The sequence below is a fragment of the Doryrhamphus excisus genome, chromosome 10 (assembly GCF_030265055.1).
Source record: "Doryrhamphus excisus isolate RoL2022-K1 chromosome 10, RoL_Dexc_1.0, whole genome shotgun sequence".
Classification (NCBI taxonomy): domain Eukaryota; kingdom Metazoa; phylum Chordata; class Actinopteri; order Syngnathiformes; family Syngnathidae; genus Doryrhamphus; species Doryrhamphus excisus.
This window is the reverse complement of record NC_080475.1, coordinates 4,099,616-4,115,800: the sequence shown is the minus strand read 5'-3', so window position 1 is coordinate 4,115,800 and position 16,185 is coordinate 4,099,616. Positions and strand designations below refer to the sequence as shown.

The 16,185-nt window shown below is 43.6% G+C and overlaps 1 protein-coding gene across 4 annotated transcripts; it reads right to left on the bottom strand.

Annotated features, from left to right (window-relative positions):
- Positions 1 to 1,138: 1,138 nt before the first annotated feature.
- LOC131137368 (tubulin polymerization-promoting protein) lies at positions 1,139 to 15,482 on the bottom strand. Of its 4 annotated transcripts, none has more exons than XM_058085237.1 (5): positions 15,354 to 15,482; positions 7,433 to 7,516; positions 6,194 to 6,529; positions 1,991 to 2,144; positions 1,139 to 1,920 (listed from the first exon to the last, which is right to left on the bottom strand). In XM_058085237.1, the coding sequence occupies exons 2-5, from the start codon at positions 7,444 to 7,446 to the stop codon at positions 1,708 to 1,710; spliced, it is 717 nt and encodes a 238-aa protein (XP_057941220.1). In that variant the 5' UTR covers positions 7,447 to 7,516; positions 15,354 to 15,482; the 3' UTR covers positions 1,139 to 1,707. The 4 variants fall into 4 exon arrangements, with proteins under 4 accessions (XP_057941220.1, XP_057941222.1, XP_057941219.1 ...); XM_058085239.1 differs by having other exon boundaries at positions 15,376 to 15,443; XM_058085236.1 differs by lacking the exon at positions 15,354 to 15,482 and adding an exon at positions 8,696 to 10,589.
- Positions 15,483 to 16,185: the final 703 nt, after the last annotated feature.

The window sequence follows — 16,185 nt, the reverse complement described above, 5'->3', positions numbered from 1 at the left end:
GGCGGGGAGCCAGCCAATCACAGGGCACATATAGACAAACAACCATTCACACTCACATTCATACCTATGGACAATTTGGAGTCGTCAATTAACCTAGCATGTTTTTTTTTTTGAGTGTGAGAGGAAACCGGAGTACCCGGAGAAAACCAAAGCAACCAAACTCCACACAGAGATACCCAAGCGGGGAATCGAACCTGGGTCTCCACCACTAGGACTACCGTGCAGCCTTAAAGTTACCTAAAATTCTGTAATTTTAGGTAATAATCGCCCAAAGACAGCTGGGATAAGCTCCAGCCTACCCTTGACCCTAGTGAGGTTAAGCGGCATAGAAAATGGATATGTCTTCGGGGTTGCTGGAGCCTATCCCAGCATTCATTTTCTACCGCTTATCCTCACGATGGTCGCGATGGGTGCTGGAGCCTATCCCAGCTGTCTTCAGGCGAGAGGCGGGGTACACCCTGGATTGGTGGCCAGCCAATCACAGGGGTGCATATAGGCAAACAACCATTCACACTCACATTCATACCTATGGATAATTTGGAGTCGCTAATTAACCTAGCATGTTTTTGGAATGTGGGAGGAAACCGGAGTACCCGGAGAAAACCCACGCATGCACGGGGAGAACATTCAAACTCCACACAGGGTGGAATTGAACTCGGGTCTCCTAGCTAACCACTCGTCCACCGTGCAGCCGACAATATAAACATTCATTCATTCATATTCTACCGCTTTTCCGCACGAGGGTCGCGGGGGGTGCTGGAGCCTATCCCAGCTGTCTTCGTGGCGAGAGGCGGGGTACACCCTGGACTGGTTGCCAGCCAATCACAGGGCACATATAGACAAACAACCATTCACACTCACATTCATACCTATGGACAATTTGGAGTCGCTAATTAACCTAGCATGTTTTTGGAATGTGGGAGGAAACTGGAATACCCGCACGGGGAGAACATGCAAACTCCACACAGAGATGGCCGAGGGTGGAATTGAACTCGAGTCTCCTAGCTAACCACTCGACCACCGTGCAGCCGACAATATAAACAATGTATTTTAAATCTATACTGCTTACCAGCTGTACACTGACTACTACTATCCAAATAGTATTTGTATAGTATTGTTGCTGAAATGATAAGAGGTGTAGTCTTTGTATTATTGAAAAAAAAAAAATGAAGAGCGAACAGCAGAGTTTGTACACAGTTGACAAGTGGCAGGAAAAAAGCAGACACAGGAGAGGATATTAAATATACATTATCCAAAATGTCTGGAAGGCTCATTAAAAATGTATTTCTTCTTAATATGGGCAATGTCGGGGAAAAGTGCAAAAAGTCCCATTTTTGTTGTTTTTCTTGGCTTTCAGTGTTCATTGTGCTTGGTAAATATTCTTAAGGTCCGATCAAAACAACAGGGCTTCATCATCATCATCATCATCATTGGTGTTCTCCGCAGCTTTTGGCAGTAACTGGCTATCAAAGAGGAATGTACCAGCTGGTGAAGACTTAGTAAAAAATAGATGTAAACAGTTTTCCAGTTCTCACACTTCACAAAGAGAGGAACTTAAAAAAAAAAACATCCTGCACACACAACATAACCGGGCGAGGGGGGGGAATAGATGACCTAGTTTGTTTTTATTTTTCACGTACCCTTTTTTAATAGAAAATGATCCTAGCTAGCTGTCGAGCTAATGTTTATCCCCCCACCCCTCCTCCATTACACTGGTTTGTTGGCATTGGGGGGTTTAGTGACCTTCTTTTCGTAGGACCCTTGATGCTTGTATCCTGAGACGTATCCCGAAGTGTCGACTACGTCCACTCGTCCCGCCTTACCCTTCCCGCGACCCGTGTCGTCAAAACGCTCCTTGTGCGACCCCGTGAACTTTGTGGTGTCCGTCAGTCGGCTTACCGTCGGCGACGCCACGGCTCTCTGCGGAGGGAGTTAGCGTGGATTTCAGCTCCCATAAATGTCAGCCCGAGGATTTGATTTGAGGACTCACCGTGACCCCGGCGATCACGGGCGCCTTCCCCTCAATCAGCTTGAAGACCTCAGCTTCGGCGTCGTCGCCGGGTTTTTCTTTGTACTTCTTCCTGGCCAGCTCTGCCAGCGCGACCTTGAACTCGTCAAACGTGATGGTGCGGCAGGACTTCTTCCTGAAAGAGGAAGTGACCCATGATAACCATGGAATCGGAAATGGCACTTGTGATGTAGGAAAGCGGTATGAATGTCTCTGTTCAGTCCATAATGAGTTTCTTCAACCTATAGTGGTTTTTAGTATGTCGGAATGTTACATGTTGCACAGTTAGTGATTTTTGGTATGTCGGAATGTTACATGTCGCACAGTTAGTGATTTTTAGTATGTGGGAATGTTACATGTTGCACAGTTAGTGATTTTTGGTATGTCGGAATGTTACATGTCGCACAGTTAGTGATTTTTGGTTATGTCGGAATGTTACATGTCGCACAGTTAGTGATTTTTGGTATGTCGGAATGTTACATGTTGCACAGTTAGTGATTTTTGGTATGTCGGAATGTTACATGTTGCACAGTTAGTGATTTTTGGTATGTCGGAATGTTACATGTCACATAGTTAGTGATTTTTGGTTATGTCGGAATGTTACATGTTGCACAGTTAGGGATTTTGGAATGTAGGAATGTTACATGTTGCACAGTTAGTGACTTTTGGTATGTCGGAATGTTACATGTCGCACAGTTAGGGATTTTTGGTATGTAGGAATGTTACATGTCGCAGAGTTAGTGATTTTTGGTATGTCGGAATGTTATATGTTGCACAGTTAGTGATTTTTGGTATGTCGGAATCTTACATGTCGCACAGTTAGTGATTTTTGGTTATGTCGGAATGTTACATGTTGCACAGTTAGGGATTTTGGAATGTAGGAATGTTACATGTTGCACAGTTAGTGACTTTTGGTATGTCGGAATGTTACATGTCGCACAGTTAGGGATTTTTGGTATGTAGGAATGTTACATGTCGCAGAGTTAGTGATTTTTGGTATGTCGGAATGTTATATGTCGCACAGTTAGTGATTTTTGGTATGTCGGAATGTTACATGTTGCACAGTTAGTGATTTTTGGTATGTAGGAATGTTACATGTTGCACAGGTACTGATTTTTGGTATGTATGAATGTTACATGTTGCACAGTTAGTGATTTTTGGTATGTAGGGATGTTACATGTTGCACAGTTAGTGATTTTTGGTATGTAGGAATGTTACATGTTGCACAGTTAGTGATTTTTGGCATGTAGGAATGTTACATGTTGCACAGTTAGTGATTTTTGGTATGTAGGGATGTTACATGTTGCACAGTTAGTGATTTTTGAAATGTAGGAATGTTACATGTTGCACAGTTAGTGATTTTTGGCATGTAGGAATGTTACATGTTGCATAGCTTCCTGAAAGAGGAAGAAGTCCCCATTAGAGGAGCCCTGAAAAGTCTGCTGATGGGATCATCAAGTAGCAGGAAGGGTGTTTTTCCCAAACCAACCATCGGCATTTCCGTGGTCAAATGTAACACTTGGCAATAAGTCAGATCTTCCGGAACCCATGCTCCCGAATCTGAGGGCGTCTCGTTGGCTTTTTGCCCATTTCACTTCCACCTGACAAGCGCATAGTAACCCAAACACAAACATTCATCGCTGTGGCAATAGATCACCAAAACAACAGCCTATAAAGCACCGCAGTCGCCCCGGGCAACACGCCACAGTAAACACGGATGGTAGGATTTATCATTCATTTTTCTCCTCCAGTGACCTGTTTTGTTTAAGCCATCCGTCAGCGTTGAATATTTGGGCGCTCCATTGCTCGGAATCATTCCACTGCTGTCTAATGTCAGATGGGAAATTGGATTTCCAGTTGCCTTTTCTGTCAGTGAACCATAAATATAACCTCATCAGGCTCCTATTGGATTGCTAAGCTGTAAATATTCAGCATATCAACATTGAAAGAGATGGCCGTGAAGAAGGACAAAGGTTGAACCGGGGAGTGGAACATTATTTCACATCGGAAAAATCGCTGCTGTTTGTTTACTTTACACGCTTGAAGCATCCGCGGGACCACGATCCATTAGAATAGGACACAGATGGAAGAATGTGTTTAATCCACAGCTTCCAATAATGATCACTGATGAGGAACCGCAGCATGGAAAATTAATTAGCAGATTTCTTAGGCGTCCGTAGTTGATAATGAGGCTCCGAGCTCCGAGCTGACACTGAATGTGGCACAGCTAGCTAACCTCAGGAATCACTCAGCCACACTGTGATTAGCCAGGGCTCATTAAGTTTTTTGAAATGCAATGGTCGTCATGCCCGGAGACAGTCACGGTACATAAATGCGAGCCAGCCCCTTCCCCCCAGTCTGGATCCTCCCACCTACGTTTGACCCAGATGCTACTGTACTAACCTCAAGGCTGGCGTGGACACGTGGCTTTTTGCTACTACGGCGTTAAGCATCAGTGTTGTTATGGGGAAATGGGCAGTTCAGTTCAATTGGAAAAGGGTGACACCAGCTGTAATCATGGTTTGGTACATAGGTAACCCCTCCAGCGTGTCCTAAGTCTGCCCCAGGACCTTCTTCCGGCTGGGCACGCCCAGAACACCTCAGCATGGAGGGGTCCGGGAGGCATCTGGACTAGATGTTCGAGCCTCTCCATAAAATGCAAACTACTCACAGACAATTATCCAATAAATGTGAAATATATGTTTGTTAAGTCTTGTATAGTTGTATATTGTTTATATAGTCTTGTCCGTTTACGCATTTAGCAAGGAAAACCAGGTGTAGGAATGTTACATGTTGCACAGTTAGTGGTTTTTGGTATGTAGGAATGATACATGTTGCACAGTTAGTGGTTGTTGGTATGTGGGAATGTTACATGTTGTATAGTTAGTGGTTTTTGGTGTGTAGGAATGTTACATGTTGTACAGTGGTTTGTGGTTTGTAGGAATGTTACATGTGGCACAGTTAGTGGTTTGTGGTATGTAGGAATGTTACATGTTGCATAGTTAGTGATTTTTGGTATGTAGGAATGTTACATGTTGCACAGTTAGTGGTTTTTGGTATGTGGGAATGTTACATGTTGCACAGTTGGTGGTTTTTGGTATGTAGGAATGTTACATGTTGCACAGTTAGTGGTTTGTGGTATGTAGGAATGTTACATGTTGCACAGTTAGTGGTTTGTGGTATGTAGGAATAATACATGTTGCACAGTTAGTGGTTGTTGGTATGTAGGAATGTTACATGTTGCACAGTTAGTGGTTTTTGGTATGTAGGAATGTTACATGTTGCACAGTTAGTGGTTTTTGGTATGTAGGAATGTTACATGTTGCACAGTTAGTGGTTTTTGGTATGTAGGAATGTTACATGTTGCACAGTTAGTGGTTTTTGGTATGTCGGAATGTTACATGTTGCACAGTTAGTTGTTTGTGGTATGTGGGAATGTTACATGTTGCACAGTTAGTGGTTTTTGGTATGTGGGAATGTTACATGTTGCATAGTTAGTGGTTTTTTGATATGTAGGAATGTTACATGTTGCATAGTTAGTGGTTTTTGCTTTGTAGGAATGTTACATCTTGCATAGTTAGTGGTTTTTGCTATGTAGGAATGCTACATGGTGTATAGTAAGAGGTTTTTGCTATGTAGGAATGTTACATGTTGCTTAGTAGTGTTTTTAAGTATCAGTGATTTGACAACAATGTATGTTTATAGGGCAAAATTGTGGTCAGGGATTATTATTAGAGCCTAGTGCACTTAAGCCAAGCAGCAAAGGATGAACCACTGTGGCCTGAGGAAATACAGGAGGGCGCCATCATGCATCCTTATCCTTTGTCCTGGTTTTTGCTTTCAACTAAGAGCAGCATGAATGTGAACCTGTCCGTAGATGGAAATCCAACCGTGGGCCAGCCTTTACTGCTACAAAAACAGCTTCTCTGCACGTTTATGTTGCTGCAGTTCCAACCCAAGCAATGTTTGTGGTCTTTGGGGGATGCATGAGAGCTGAGTGACTAAGTCTTAAGTCATGGCTGTTGCTGCCCTCGTCATGTAGTGTTATGAATACAGTTCTGTCCTGGGACGAACCCCCGTTTATCTAAGTATATCAGCGTCACAATCTGGCCTGGATCGACCGGTTCTGCTCTGATGTCACTCGGAATCTCCTTTTATGTTTACAACAGAAGAAGCTATTCTTACTTGACTTTGGAGAAGACGATATCCACGTCGGTGAGGGTGACGTTCTTGCCGTCGATCACGCCGCAGTCCTTGCAGAGCTTGGACCAGTTCTTGCCATGCATGTCCTTGCCGGTGGCGCGTGTGTCGCCGTGGATGGCGAAACGTCGAAACGACTCCTCTAAAGCGGTCACCTCCACCGGCGTGGACGAGCCCATTCCTCCTTCGCTGGTCCCGTTAGAGTCGGAGGAGAGCCTTTTGGACGCTCGGTCTTTAGAGTGTTCATTATGGGGCCGCAGTTGGGCCGTGCTGATGTTGGGATGCTTGGCTGTCTGGACTTTAAAGTCATCTAGTCTGTCTCTGAGAAGAAAGTATCATCTGAGCTTCAGTGCGACATGAAGGGAAGACAAGAACATCTTGAATGCCATGACTGGAACTTATCTTTCGTATACAGACCCAAAAAAAGACTAGTAACACTAACGTAATCTCTAATTTGGAGCCTTTGTAGCTGTTGTCGGTGTTGTGTTCAAGTGCAAAGTGAACACAATAAGGCTGCACGGAGGTCGAGTGGTTAGCGTGCAGATCTCAATCCCACTCTTTCGGTATCTCTGTGTGGAGTTTGCATGTTCTCCCCGTGCATGCGTGGGTTTTCTCCGGGTATTCCGGTTTCCTCCCACATTCCAAAAATAGGGATAGGCTCCAGCACCCCCTGCAACCCTCGGGAAGCTAAGCGGTAGAAAATGAATGAATGAATGTTTATGGAATGTGGTAGGAAACCGGAGTTCCCCGAGAAAACCCACGGTTTTCGGGGAGAACATGGGGAGAACTCCACACAGAGATGGTCGAGGGTGGAATCGAACTCGGTTGAGGCCTTCGCGCTAACCACTTGTCCGCCATGCTGCCCATATTTTAATTTATTTAGCCATTTCCAATCGTCAATTTGTGCTTAATTTGTCCTCAAAATGTGCTTAAATATAATAAACAGCCATTATTATTACACTTGCCTACAGTCACGCATGATAGTGGTGGCATCATGGACTACAGCTGACCCGAGTGCTGCCGGCATCGGTGAGCTGCGGTTCATTCAACACAACTAGCGCCAGTGAGGGGTGTAGTCACTATTGCGAGCGACAGTGCCTGTTACTATTTCCTAGTCGTGTTTGTGTGCTGTTGAAAACAAACCATAAGAACCGAATGGGGGTGGAGGAATTGTGTGTTTTTCAACAAGCGGGGATTGTGTGGTGACAACTCCTCAAAACTTACTTCTGGTCTGCCATGCTTGTGCGGGAATTAGGCTCCTTCTGTGCAGTGCTTGGATTTGCTGACTTGTGTTTCTGTCTCTTTGTGCTGTGGAAAAGATGAGAAGGTGGAGGTGGATACTGTGAGATGATGTGCCGTTACATAGGAGCCTTTTTGGGGGGGGGGGGATGAACATTTAGTTGGAACTGATGCAACAAAGTGAATGTAAGAAAAATGACATTTTCCTAATTCTAATAAAAACATACATAAGTCGCTCTGGAGTATAAGTCGCACAAGACCAAAAATGCATAATTGAGTAGAAAAAAACATACATAAGTCGCACTGCAGTATAAGTCGCACAAGACCAAAAATGCATAATTAGGTAGAAAAAAAAAACATACATAAGTCGCACTGGGGTATAAGTCGCACAAGGCCACAAATGCTTAATTGGGTAGAAAAAAAACATACATAAGTCGCACTGGAGTATAAGTCGCACAAGACCAAAAATGCATAATTAAGTAGAAAAAAACATACATAAGTTGCTCCGGAGCACAAGTCGCACAAGGCCAAAAATGCATAATTAGGTAGAAAAAAAACATACATAAGTCGCTCCAGAGTATAAGTCACACAAGGCCAAAAACGCATAATTAGGTAGAAAAAAACATACATAAGTCACACTGGAGTATAAGTCGCACAATGCCAAAAATGCATATTTAGGAAGAAAAAACATACATAAGTCGCTCCGTTGTATAAGTCGCACAAGGCCAAAAATGCATAATTAAGTAGAAAAAAAACATACATAAGTCGCACTGGAGTATAAGTCGCACAAGGCCAAAAATTCATAATTAGGTAGAAAAAAACATACATAAGTCACTCTGGAGTATAAGTCACATTTTTTGCGGGTAATTTATTTTCCAAACTACTACTACAAAACCGACATTACGTCATCTTGGAAGGCAATTTCTAACATTAATAAAAATAATAGAGAACTGGCTGAATAGGTGTAAGCTATGCTAACACAATGCTTATTCAGCTACACAAAAAATAAACATGAACAGAAAAGATGTCATACATAAACAGTTTTTTCATTTCAAGTCGCAGGAACAGCCAACCTATGAATAAAAAGTGCGACTTATAGTCCGGGAAATACGGTAATTTACAATATTGCCCTCCTATTTGCATCCATATGCACTGATTAGTAGCACCTCAACTTTGCTTTAATAATCCACGCAGTAGTAAGCATAAAATGATACTACAAAGTACCTCGAACCCGAATCCGATGCTCACCTTTCAGCTGTTCCCATCATTAACGCAGCATCCTTACACAGCATGTGTTGCCATGGCAGATAAAAAGCCAACAAAGTAACACGCCAGCTCCAACCGTGTGAAACTCTTATGTCCACGTGGTCCATGACACCATTCAGTAACCCCCCCCCGACCTTATATAGATACCTTGTACATAATTCTTAGTGCCAACACTAAGAATGCGACCTTGCTTACTTAATACGTACAAAAGCCAAGAGTGACACAGCATAGAAGAAGATATTCTAAATGTCTGAATGATGGGGCTTTCAGAGACTCAAACACTGGGAGGCCATTGTCTTAATTGGAGTGGCCCCTCTCTGCGCGACCCGTGCACGTTTATTCACACACGGCGACATCGTTGACTATCACTACTGACCGCAGACACTTTTGTCATCGAGGACTCGGGCCAAGAGTTCTCAAGGCAACAGAAATTTCACAATTTCCAAAGAATGCATAAACAATTCAGACCTTCATAAACAAACAAATACAAAAATAGTTTAATTGCGTTTCCTGTATGCTTTCTAAAGCGCCCTCCCATTAAATAAAATGGCACTTAGGGCACGCTCATACTCGACAATCTGTTCCAAGCTCTAGCATACTTCACACCTAAAATCTGAGAATTATGAGTATGTAGACAAACAATAATTCAGTAATTCAAATACCACCATCGCCCAACACAAATGTTGCATATAATTCATGTTAGCCAGTTATTTGTACAACATAAATGAATAGTCTCCAAATAATCCACTTTACTGCACAAAAATGATGGAATCAGTCATAATGACGTACCTTGAAATCGGAAGTATTATGACAGCCCTCCGGATCCGAGCGTTACCCCTACCTCGACTCGAACCCAAATCCTTAACCATCATCCCTAATAGAAACCCTAAAAGTGACCCAAGTCGTGGTGGGCAAAACCGTTCGTTTCAGTGAACCGGATCATTCCGGTTCGTTCAGTAATCATTCCGGTTCGACCAATTCGATGAATTGGTCGAGTCCGTTCACTGATGTTCACGCTCGACTCAACAGCGCAACAACACGTGATGACGTACCTTGAAATCTGAAGTATTATGACAGCCCTCCGGATCCGAGCGTATCGCCCCCCAGACCGGTTAGGTTAGGTTGTCAACGCCTAACCGTTACCCCTACCTCGACTCGAACCCAAATCCTTAACCGTCATCCCTAATAGAAACCCTAAAAGTGACCCAAGTCGTGGTGGGCAAAACCGTTCATTTCAGTGAACCGGATCATTCCGGTTCATTTAGTAAAAAGATCCGTTCATTTCGATCAATTGGTCGTTATCCTGTGATCTCCCCCGGTCAGCCGTGTCGAGTCCGTTCACTCATGTTCACGTTCGTTCCGACTCAACAACGCAACAACACGTGATGACGTACCTTGAAATCTGTATATAAGATTTCATAAGTATAAGTATTATGACAGCCCTCCGGATCTGAGCGTCTCAGCTCCCCATACTGGATCAATCTCTCTGTCTCAGAACGAGGTCTATCTGAAGTACCTAACAATGGTTAGCTACCTTACCTAAACTTGAACCCAAATCCTTAGCCATCACCATTAGAAACTCTAAAAGTGACCCAAGTCATGGTGGGCAAAACCGTTCGTTTCAGTGAACCGGATGATTTCGGTTCATGCTGAAAAAAGATCCGTTCATTTCATTCATTTTGTTCATTTCGATCAATTGGTCTCTGTGCATAGACCCGGTCAGCCGTGTCGAGTCAGTCCGTTCAATCATGTTCACGTTCGTTCCGACTCAACTGCGCAACAACACGTGATGACTAGTAGTGTGTCAGTCATGAACGAACGGGTCAAAAGAACTAGTTCATTTTTGTGAACGGAATGAACAAGGTCACCGACAGTGTCGGTCAGTCTTTCGGTCTTGGCCCTCCAGTTAGCTAACCCCACCCACCCACAGAGCAAGGCGCGACGATAGGATAAGACTGAACTGACTCTCTAACCAATCAAAAAAAACGCATTTGCAACCGAACGGACTGAATGCGTATTTTAGGGGCGGTGTTCATTCCGTTCACAAAAAAGAACTAGTTCTTTTGACCCGTTCGTTCATAACCGACACACCGCTAATGTCCAGAAGACTCTTTATAGCTCATAATGTTCAGTACAGAACGATCAAATATTAATTAATACAATTTTAATGCGAGTACAAGCTTCATTTTGGGTCCGATTATTTCTTCTGCTGCATTTGGTTAAGGGCGTCTCTACAGAGAAAAAAAATCTGTGAGTAGATGATGACAACACGCTTACATCCACTCGCCTTCTGGCAACACGCACGCTTGCACACATGAATGCTCCAACCATAAGTTGACCCAATTTTGAGGTGCAGCTATTCAGAGAGACAATACGGCGTCACGGCTGGAAAACATTCTATTCATTGCTCAGGAGAGAGAAGATCAGCCAGTAGACGACGTGTGCGAGCTACGATCGGCCCAAGGAAATGTTTGGCAGATGGCGCGACACATAATGATGACATCGTTGACGGGGAGAAAGTGTTGAGGCTGCGTGACTGTCATAGCATATCACGGTGAAGCCCATCTGGGTTCTATCTAGACCTACGTATCTGCTAAGGAAGCGGTTCTAGACTGGAAACCAGTCGATCATAAATTGTGAACGTTACTGTTAGTTAGACCCTGCCCCCCGTCCCCATACACTCCTCTGTGGGTAAATAATTCCTTCCTGTTCCGTACTTCTCACGGTTTAAAGTAAACAAAGAAAAATATTCACCGAAGTGGATAAGTGGGTATGATTTTGTTTATTAAGTCTGTTTTGGCGCAAAACTAGATAAAGGTTACAGTACATAATATTTGCCGACTTCTATACTGAGTTAATATACTACTTTGCTGACCTATAAGCTGGGATAGGCTCCAGCACCCTCTGCGGCCCTCATGAGGAAAAAGCGGTAGAAAATGAATGAATGAATGTTCAAACATTACAACAGTTCCATGCTAACCGTTAGCAGTTCCATGCTAACTTGCTAACACGCTAACTTTTTTCCCTCGTGAGGAAAAAGCGGTAGAAAATGAATGAATGAATGTTCAAACATTACAACAGTTCCATGCTAACCGTTAGCAGTTCCATGCTAACTTGCTAACACGCTAACTTTTTTCCCTCGTGAGGAAAAAGCGGTAGAAAATGAATGAATGAATGTTCAAACATTACAACAGTTCCATGCTAACCGTTAGCAGTTCCATGCTAACTTGCTAACATGCTAACTTTTTCCTCATGAGGAAAAAGCGGTTAAAAATGAATGAATGAATGTTCAAACATTACAGCAGTTCCATGCCAACCGTTAGCAGTTCCATGCTAACTTGCTAACATGCTAACTTTTTTCCTCATGAGGAAAAAGCGGTAGAAAATGAATGAATGAATGTTCAAACATTACAACAGTTCCATGCTAACCGTTAGCAGTTCCATGCTAACTTGCAACTTGCTAACATGCTAACTTTTTTCCTCGTGAGAAAAAAGCGGTACAAAATGATGAATGAATGTTCAAACATTACAACAGTTCCATGCTAACTGTTAGCATGGAACAGCACCCCCCCCCCCCCCTCCCCGCGACAATCGTGAGGAAAAGCGGTAGAAAATGAATGAATGAATTAAACATAATTGACCAGTTTGCTCTATGCTGCTGGTACAACATTGGTTCTGGTGCTGCCGTTTATCTTTGCACGCACTCAAGCACCGGCATTGAGCGTTCCAAGTGTACCGTAGCCCATGTCTTAGGTCACCATAACACCGTTCACTCTCCCATCAGTCAGTCTGCTCTGTGAATCACACGTTGGCGTGCACTGAGCAGCAGAGTAACAAGACGCTTCCAGCGAGCCGCGGCGATTATTGTTGGCAGTAGCAGTGATCCAAATTGAGGAAGGACGCCGCCACGGTTCACATGCGGCAATTCTTACGTTATATGGTGCAATGAAACTACAATAATATTGTTTTTTTTACATTGAGGTTACAGTGGAACCTGAAAAGTTAAATAGCCCTGAATGAGACCCCCCAAAAAGTGTAAAGTCCCTCAAAATTTGTAAATTTTACCCCCTTACATATGTAACGTTAGCTCAGCCAAATGTAACGAGCGTAAATAGAACGACTCTGTAATTCAGGGTGCAGATGACTTTGACATCTAGGTGTTTTGAAATATCCATACATCGGGGCCGCAAGAGTATGCTGGAGCCTATCCCAGCTGACTGGGCGAGAGGCCGGGGTAGACACCTGGACTGGTCATCAGCCAACATAGCAGGTGTTTTCATTCATTCATTCATTTTCTACCGCTTATCCTCACGAGGGTCGCAAGGGTGCTGGAGCCTATCCCAGCAGTCTTCAGGGGAGAGGCGGGGTACACCCTGGACTGGTCGCCAGCCAATCACAGGGCACATATAGACAAACAACCATTCACACTCACATTCATACCTATGGACAATTTGAAGTCGCCAATTAGCCTAGCATGTTTTTGGAATGTGGGAGGAAACCGGAGTACTGTTATTTAGCAGTTCCATGCTAACTTCCATGCAGTTTATCCTCATTAGGGGCGCAAGAGTATGCTGGAGCCTATCCCAGCTGACTGGGCAAGAGGCCGGGGTAGACACCTGGACTGGTCGCCAGCCAAGTGTAGGTGTTTTGAGCTGACAAATATGAAGTAACTTTGATCAAATGTCGAATTACTATAATTTAGTTAACAATGTTTAAACAGGCGGCACGGCGGTCGAGTGGTTAGCGCACAGACCTCACAGCGAGGAGGGTTCAATTCCACCCTTGGCCATCTCTGTGTGGAGTTTGCATGTTCTCCCCGTGCATGCGTGGGTTTTCTCCGGGTAGTCCGGTTTCCTCCCACAATCCAAAAACATGCTAGGTTAATTGGCGACTCCAAATTGTCCATAGGTATGAATGTGAGTGTGAATGGTTGTTTGTCTATATGTGCCCTGTGATTGGCTGGCCACCAGTCCAGGGTGTACCCCGCCTCTCGCCCAAAGACAGCTGGGATAGGCTCCAGCACCCCCGCAAGGAAAAAGCGGTAGAAATGAATGAATGAATGTTCAAACATTACTCAGTTCCATGCTAACCGTTAGCAGTTCCATGCTAACTTGCTAACATGCTAACTTTTTTCCCTCGTGAGGAAAAAGCGGTAGAAAATGAATGAATGTTCAAACATTACAACAGTTCCATGCTAACCGTTAGCAGTTCCATGCTAACTTGCTAACATGCTAACTTTATTCCTCGTGAGAAAAAAGCGGTAGAAAATGAATGTTCAAACATTACAACAGTTCCATGCTAACCGTTAGCAGTTCCATGTTAACTTGCAACTTGCTAACATGCTAACTTTTTTCCTCGTGAGGAAAAAGCGGTAGAAAATGAATGAATGAATGTTCAAACATTACAACAGTTCCAAGCGAACCGTTAGCAGTTCCATGCTAACTTGCTAACATGCTAACTTTTTTCCTCGTGAGAAAAAAGCGGTAGAAAATGAATGAATGAATGAATGAATGTTCAAACGTTACAACAGTTCCATGCTAACCGTTAGCAGTTCCATGCCAACTTGCTAACATGCTAACTTTTTTCCTCATGAGAAAAAAGCGGTAGAAAATGAATGAATGAATGTTCAAACGTTACAACAGTTCCATGCTAACCGTTAGCAGTTCCATGCTAACTTGCTAACATGCTAACTTTTTCCTCGTGAGGAAAAAGCGGTAGAAAATGAATGAATGAATGTTCAAACATTACAACAGTTCCATGCTAACTGTTAGCAGTTCCATGCTAACTTCCATGCTAACCATAGATTAATTATATTTCCATGATATTATATCCTGTGCACTTATAACCCGTTTGTGAACCCTCGGTGAACAACGATACCCCTTTCCTGCATCCATGACCTTATTTTCATCCCCATTTTAATGTATAATATTTGGATTTACAGTGTGAGTTAAAGTGTTTGTGACATTAGCCAAAGGCGCTAAGAATAGCATAATGAAATCTGGGCCAATGACTGTCTTCCTCCCATGCATGTCTAATTCAACCTATGGGGGGGACACGTCAACATCTCTTTTTTTTAGCACACTAATATCTGTTACAGCTATATATAAATATAAAATACCATATTTAATGTGTTTCATCCAAAAGGCTGTTTATCGAGGACATACATCCTGTCTTGTGTGCAATAATTATGTAACTGCTTACATACAACGCAACAGCTTGGCACAGAGACCGCAGCCATAGGCTAATCGAGGTGTCAATCACTTTATGTGGCCAATCAGCGCTCGTAAGGGGGGTTGTGCTTTTGGAAGATAAACAGAAGACACTCGTGTTGTTGATGTTACACGGACATGGCTGCTGCAGCTGGAGACAAGTGTCGTTACATAAAGATACAAATGCCATATTACATGAATACGGGATTAATAAAACCGTAAAAAACGTGAAAATTATTGTATAATTTTAAATAGAAGAAACGTTGAAGGAGATAGGAAGCAGAGGCATTCGCGTACAAATAAGCGCACCTTCCCGACTGAGGCATCTTGCAGAAGGAAGCCACCAGCAAACCGCTTCTGCTTTTCAACATCATAACAACAACAACAACATGCACGGCCACGTTTAAATATGAAATTAATAAATGAATCACCTGGTGACGTAATATCCCCCACCTTTGTTGTCAGTTTAAAATCATAGTTGAGAAGCGCCTCGGTGCGTCACTCCTCTCCGCTGCCTGCGCTCTAACCTAGCGATGATGGCTCGGTTCTCCCCCCCCAGGATGCTGGAGAGAGAGCAGCCCGCTGATTGGCTGCCCTCTCCCCGCGAAGGAGCTGCTTTCCTCCCGCTTGGTGGAGATGTTGGAACAAAACAAGCACACCAGAGCATCTTTTGGGGCTCTCATGATTGTTAGTCACTCAGAATCGATATGTTATTGTATTGATTGTCACCCCTCAATAAGTGATGAATGTGGCACACTGAATGACCTTTGAACTTTATTCTCTTCAAGGGTGTTACACAACCAATGTGAGCCTAATGGCTGGGCATGGATGGATGGACATTATGTAACCTTCAGCCCCTTGCAGAAGCACCATCATAACATAATGGCGATCCCTTATATGAGGAAAACGATAAATGTGGAAAAATGTCAAAAAAAAAGGGTGTACCCCGCCTCTCGCCCGAAGACAGCTGGGATAGGCTCCAGCGTTGAGTGAGGTTTACTATAACTTATCCATGTGATCAACAATTTACAATCATTCATTCATTCATTTTCTACAGCTTATCCTCACAAGGGTCGCGGGGGTGCTGGAGCCTATCCCAGCTGTCTTCTACCCTGGACTGGTGGCCAGCCAGCCAATCACAGGGCACATATAGACAAACAACCATTCACACTCACATTCATACCTATGGACAATTTGGAGTCGCCAATTAACCAATTAACCTGGAATTTAACTTGGGTCTCCTAGCTGTGAGGCCTGCGCGCT

Bases quoted from the DNA above. Each gene is read 5' to 3' on its own strand.
- LOC131137368 (XM_058085236.1), bottom strand. From the start codon at position 8,820: ATGGACCACGTGGACATAAGAGTTTCACACGGTTGGAGCTGGCGTGTT. The intron at 6,530-7,432 runs GTAAGTTTTGAG...CTTTCTTCTCAG, and splicing joins ACAAGCATGGCAGACCAGAA to AGACAGACTAGATGACTTTA. The intron at 2,145-6,193 runs GTAAGAATAGCT...TTCCTCTTTCAG, and splicing joins ATCGTCTTCTCCAAAGTCAA to GAAGAAGTCCTGCCGCACCA.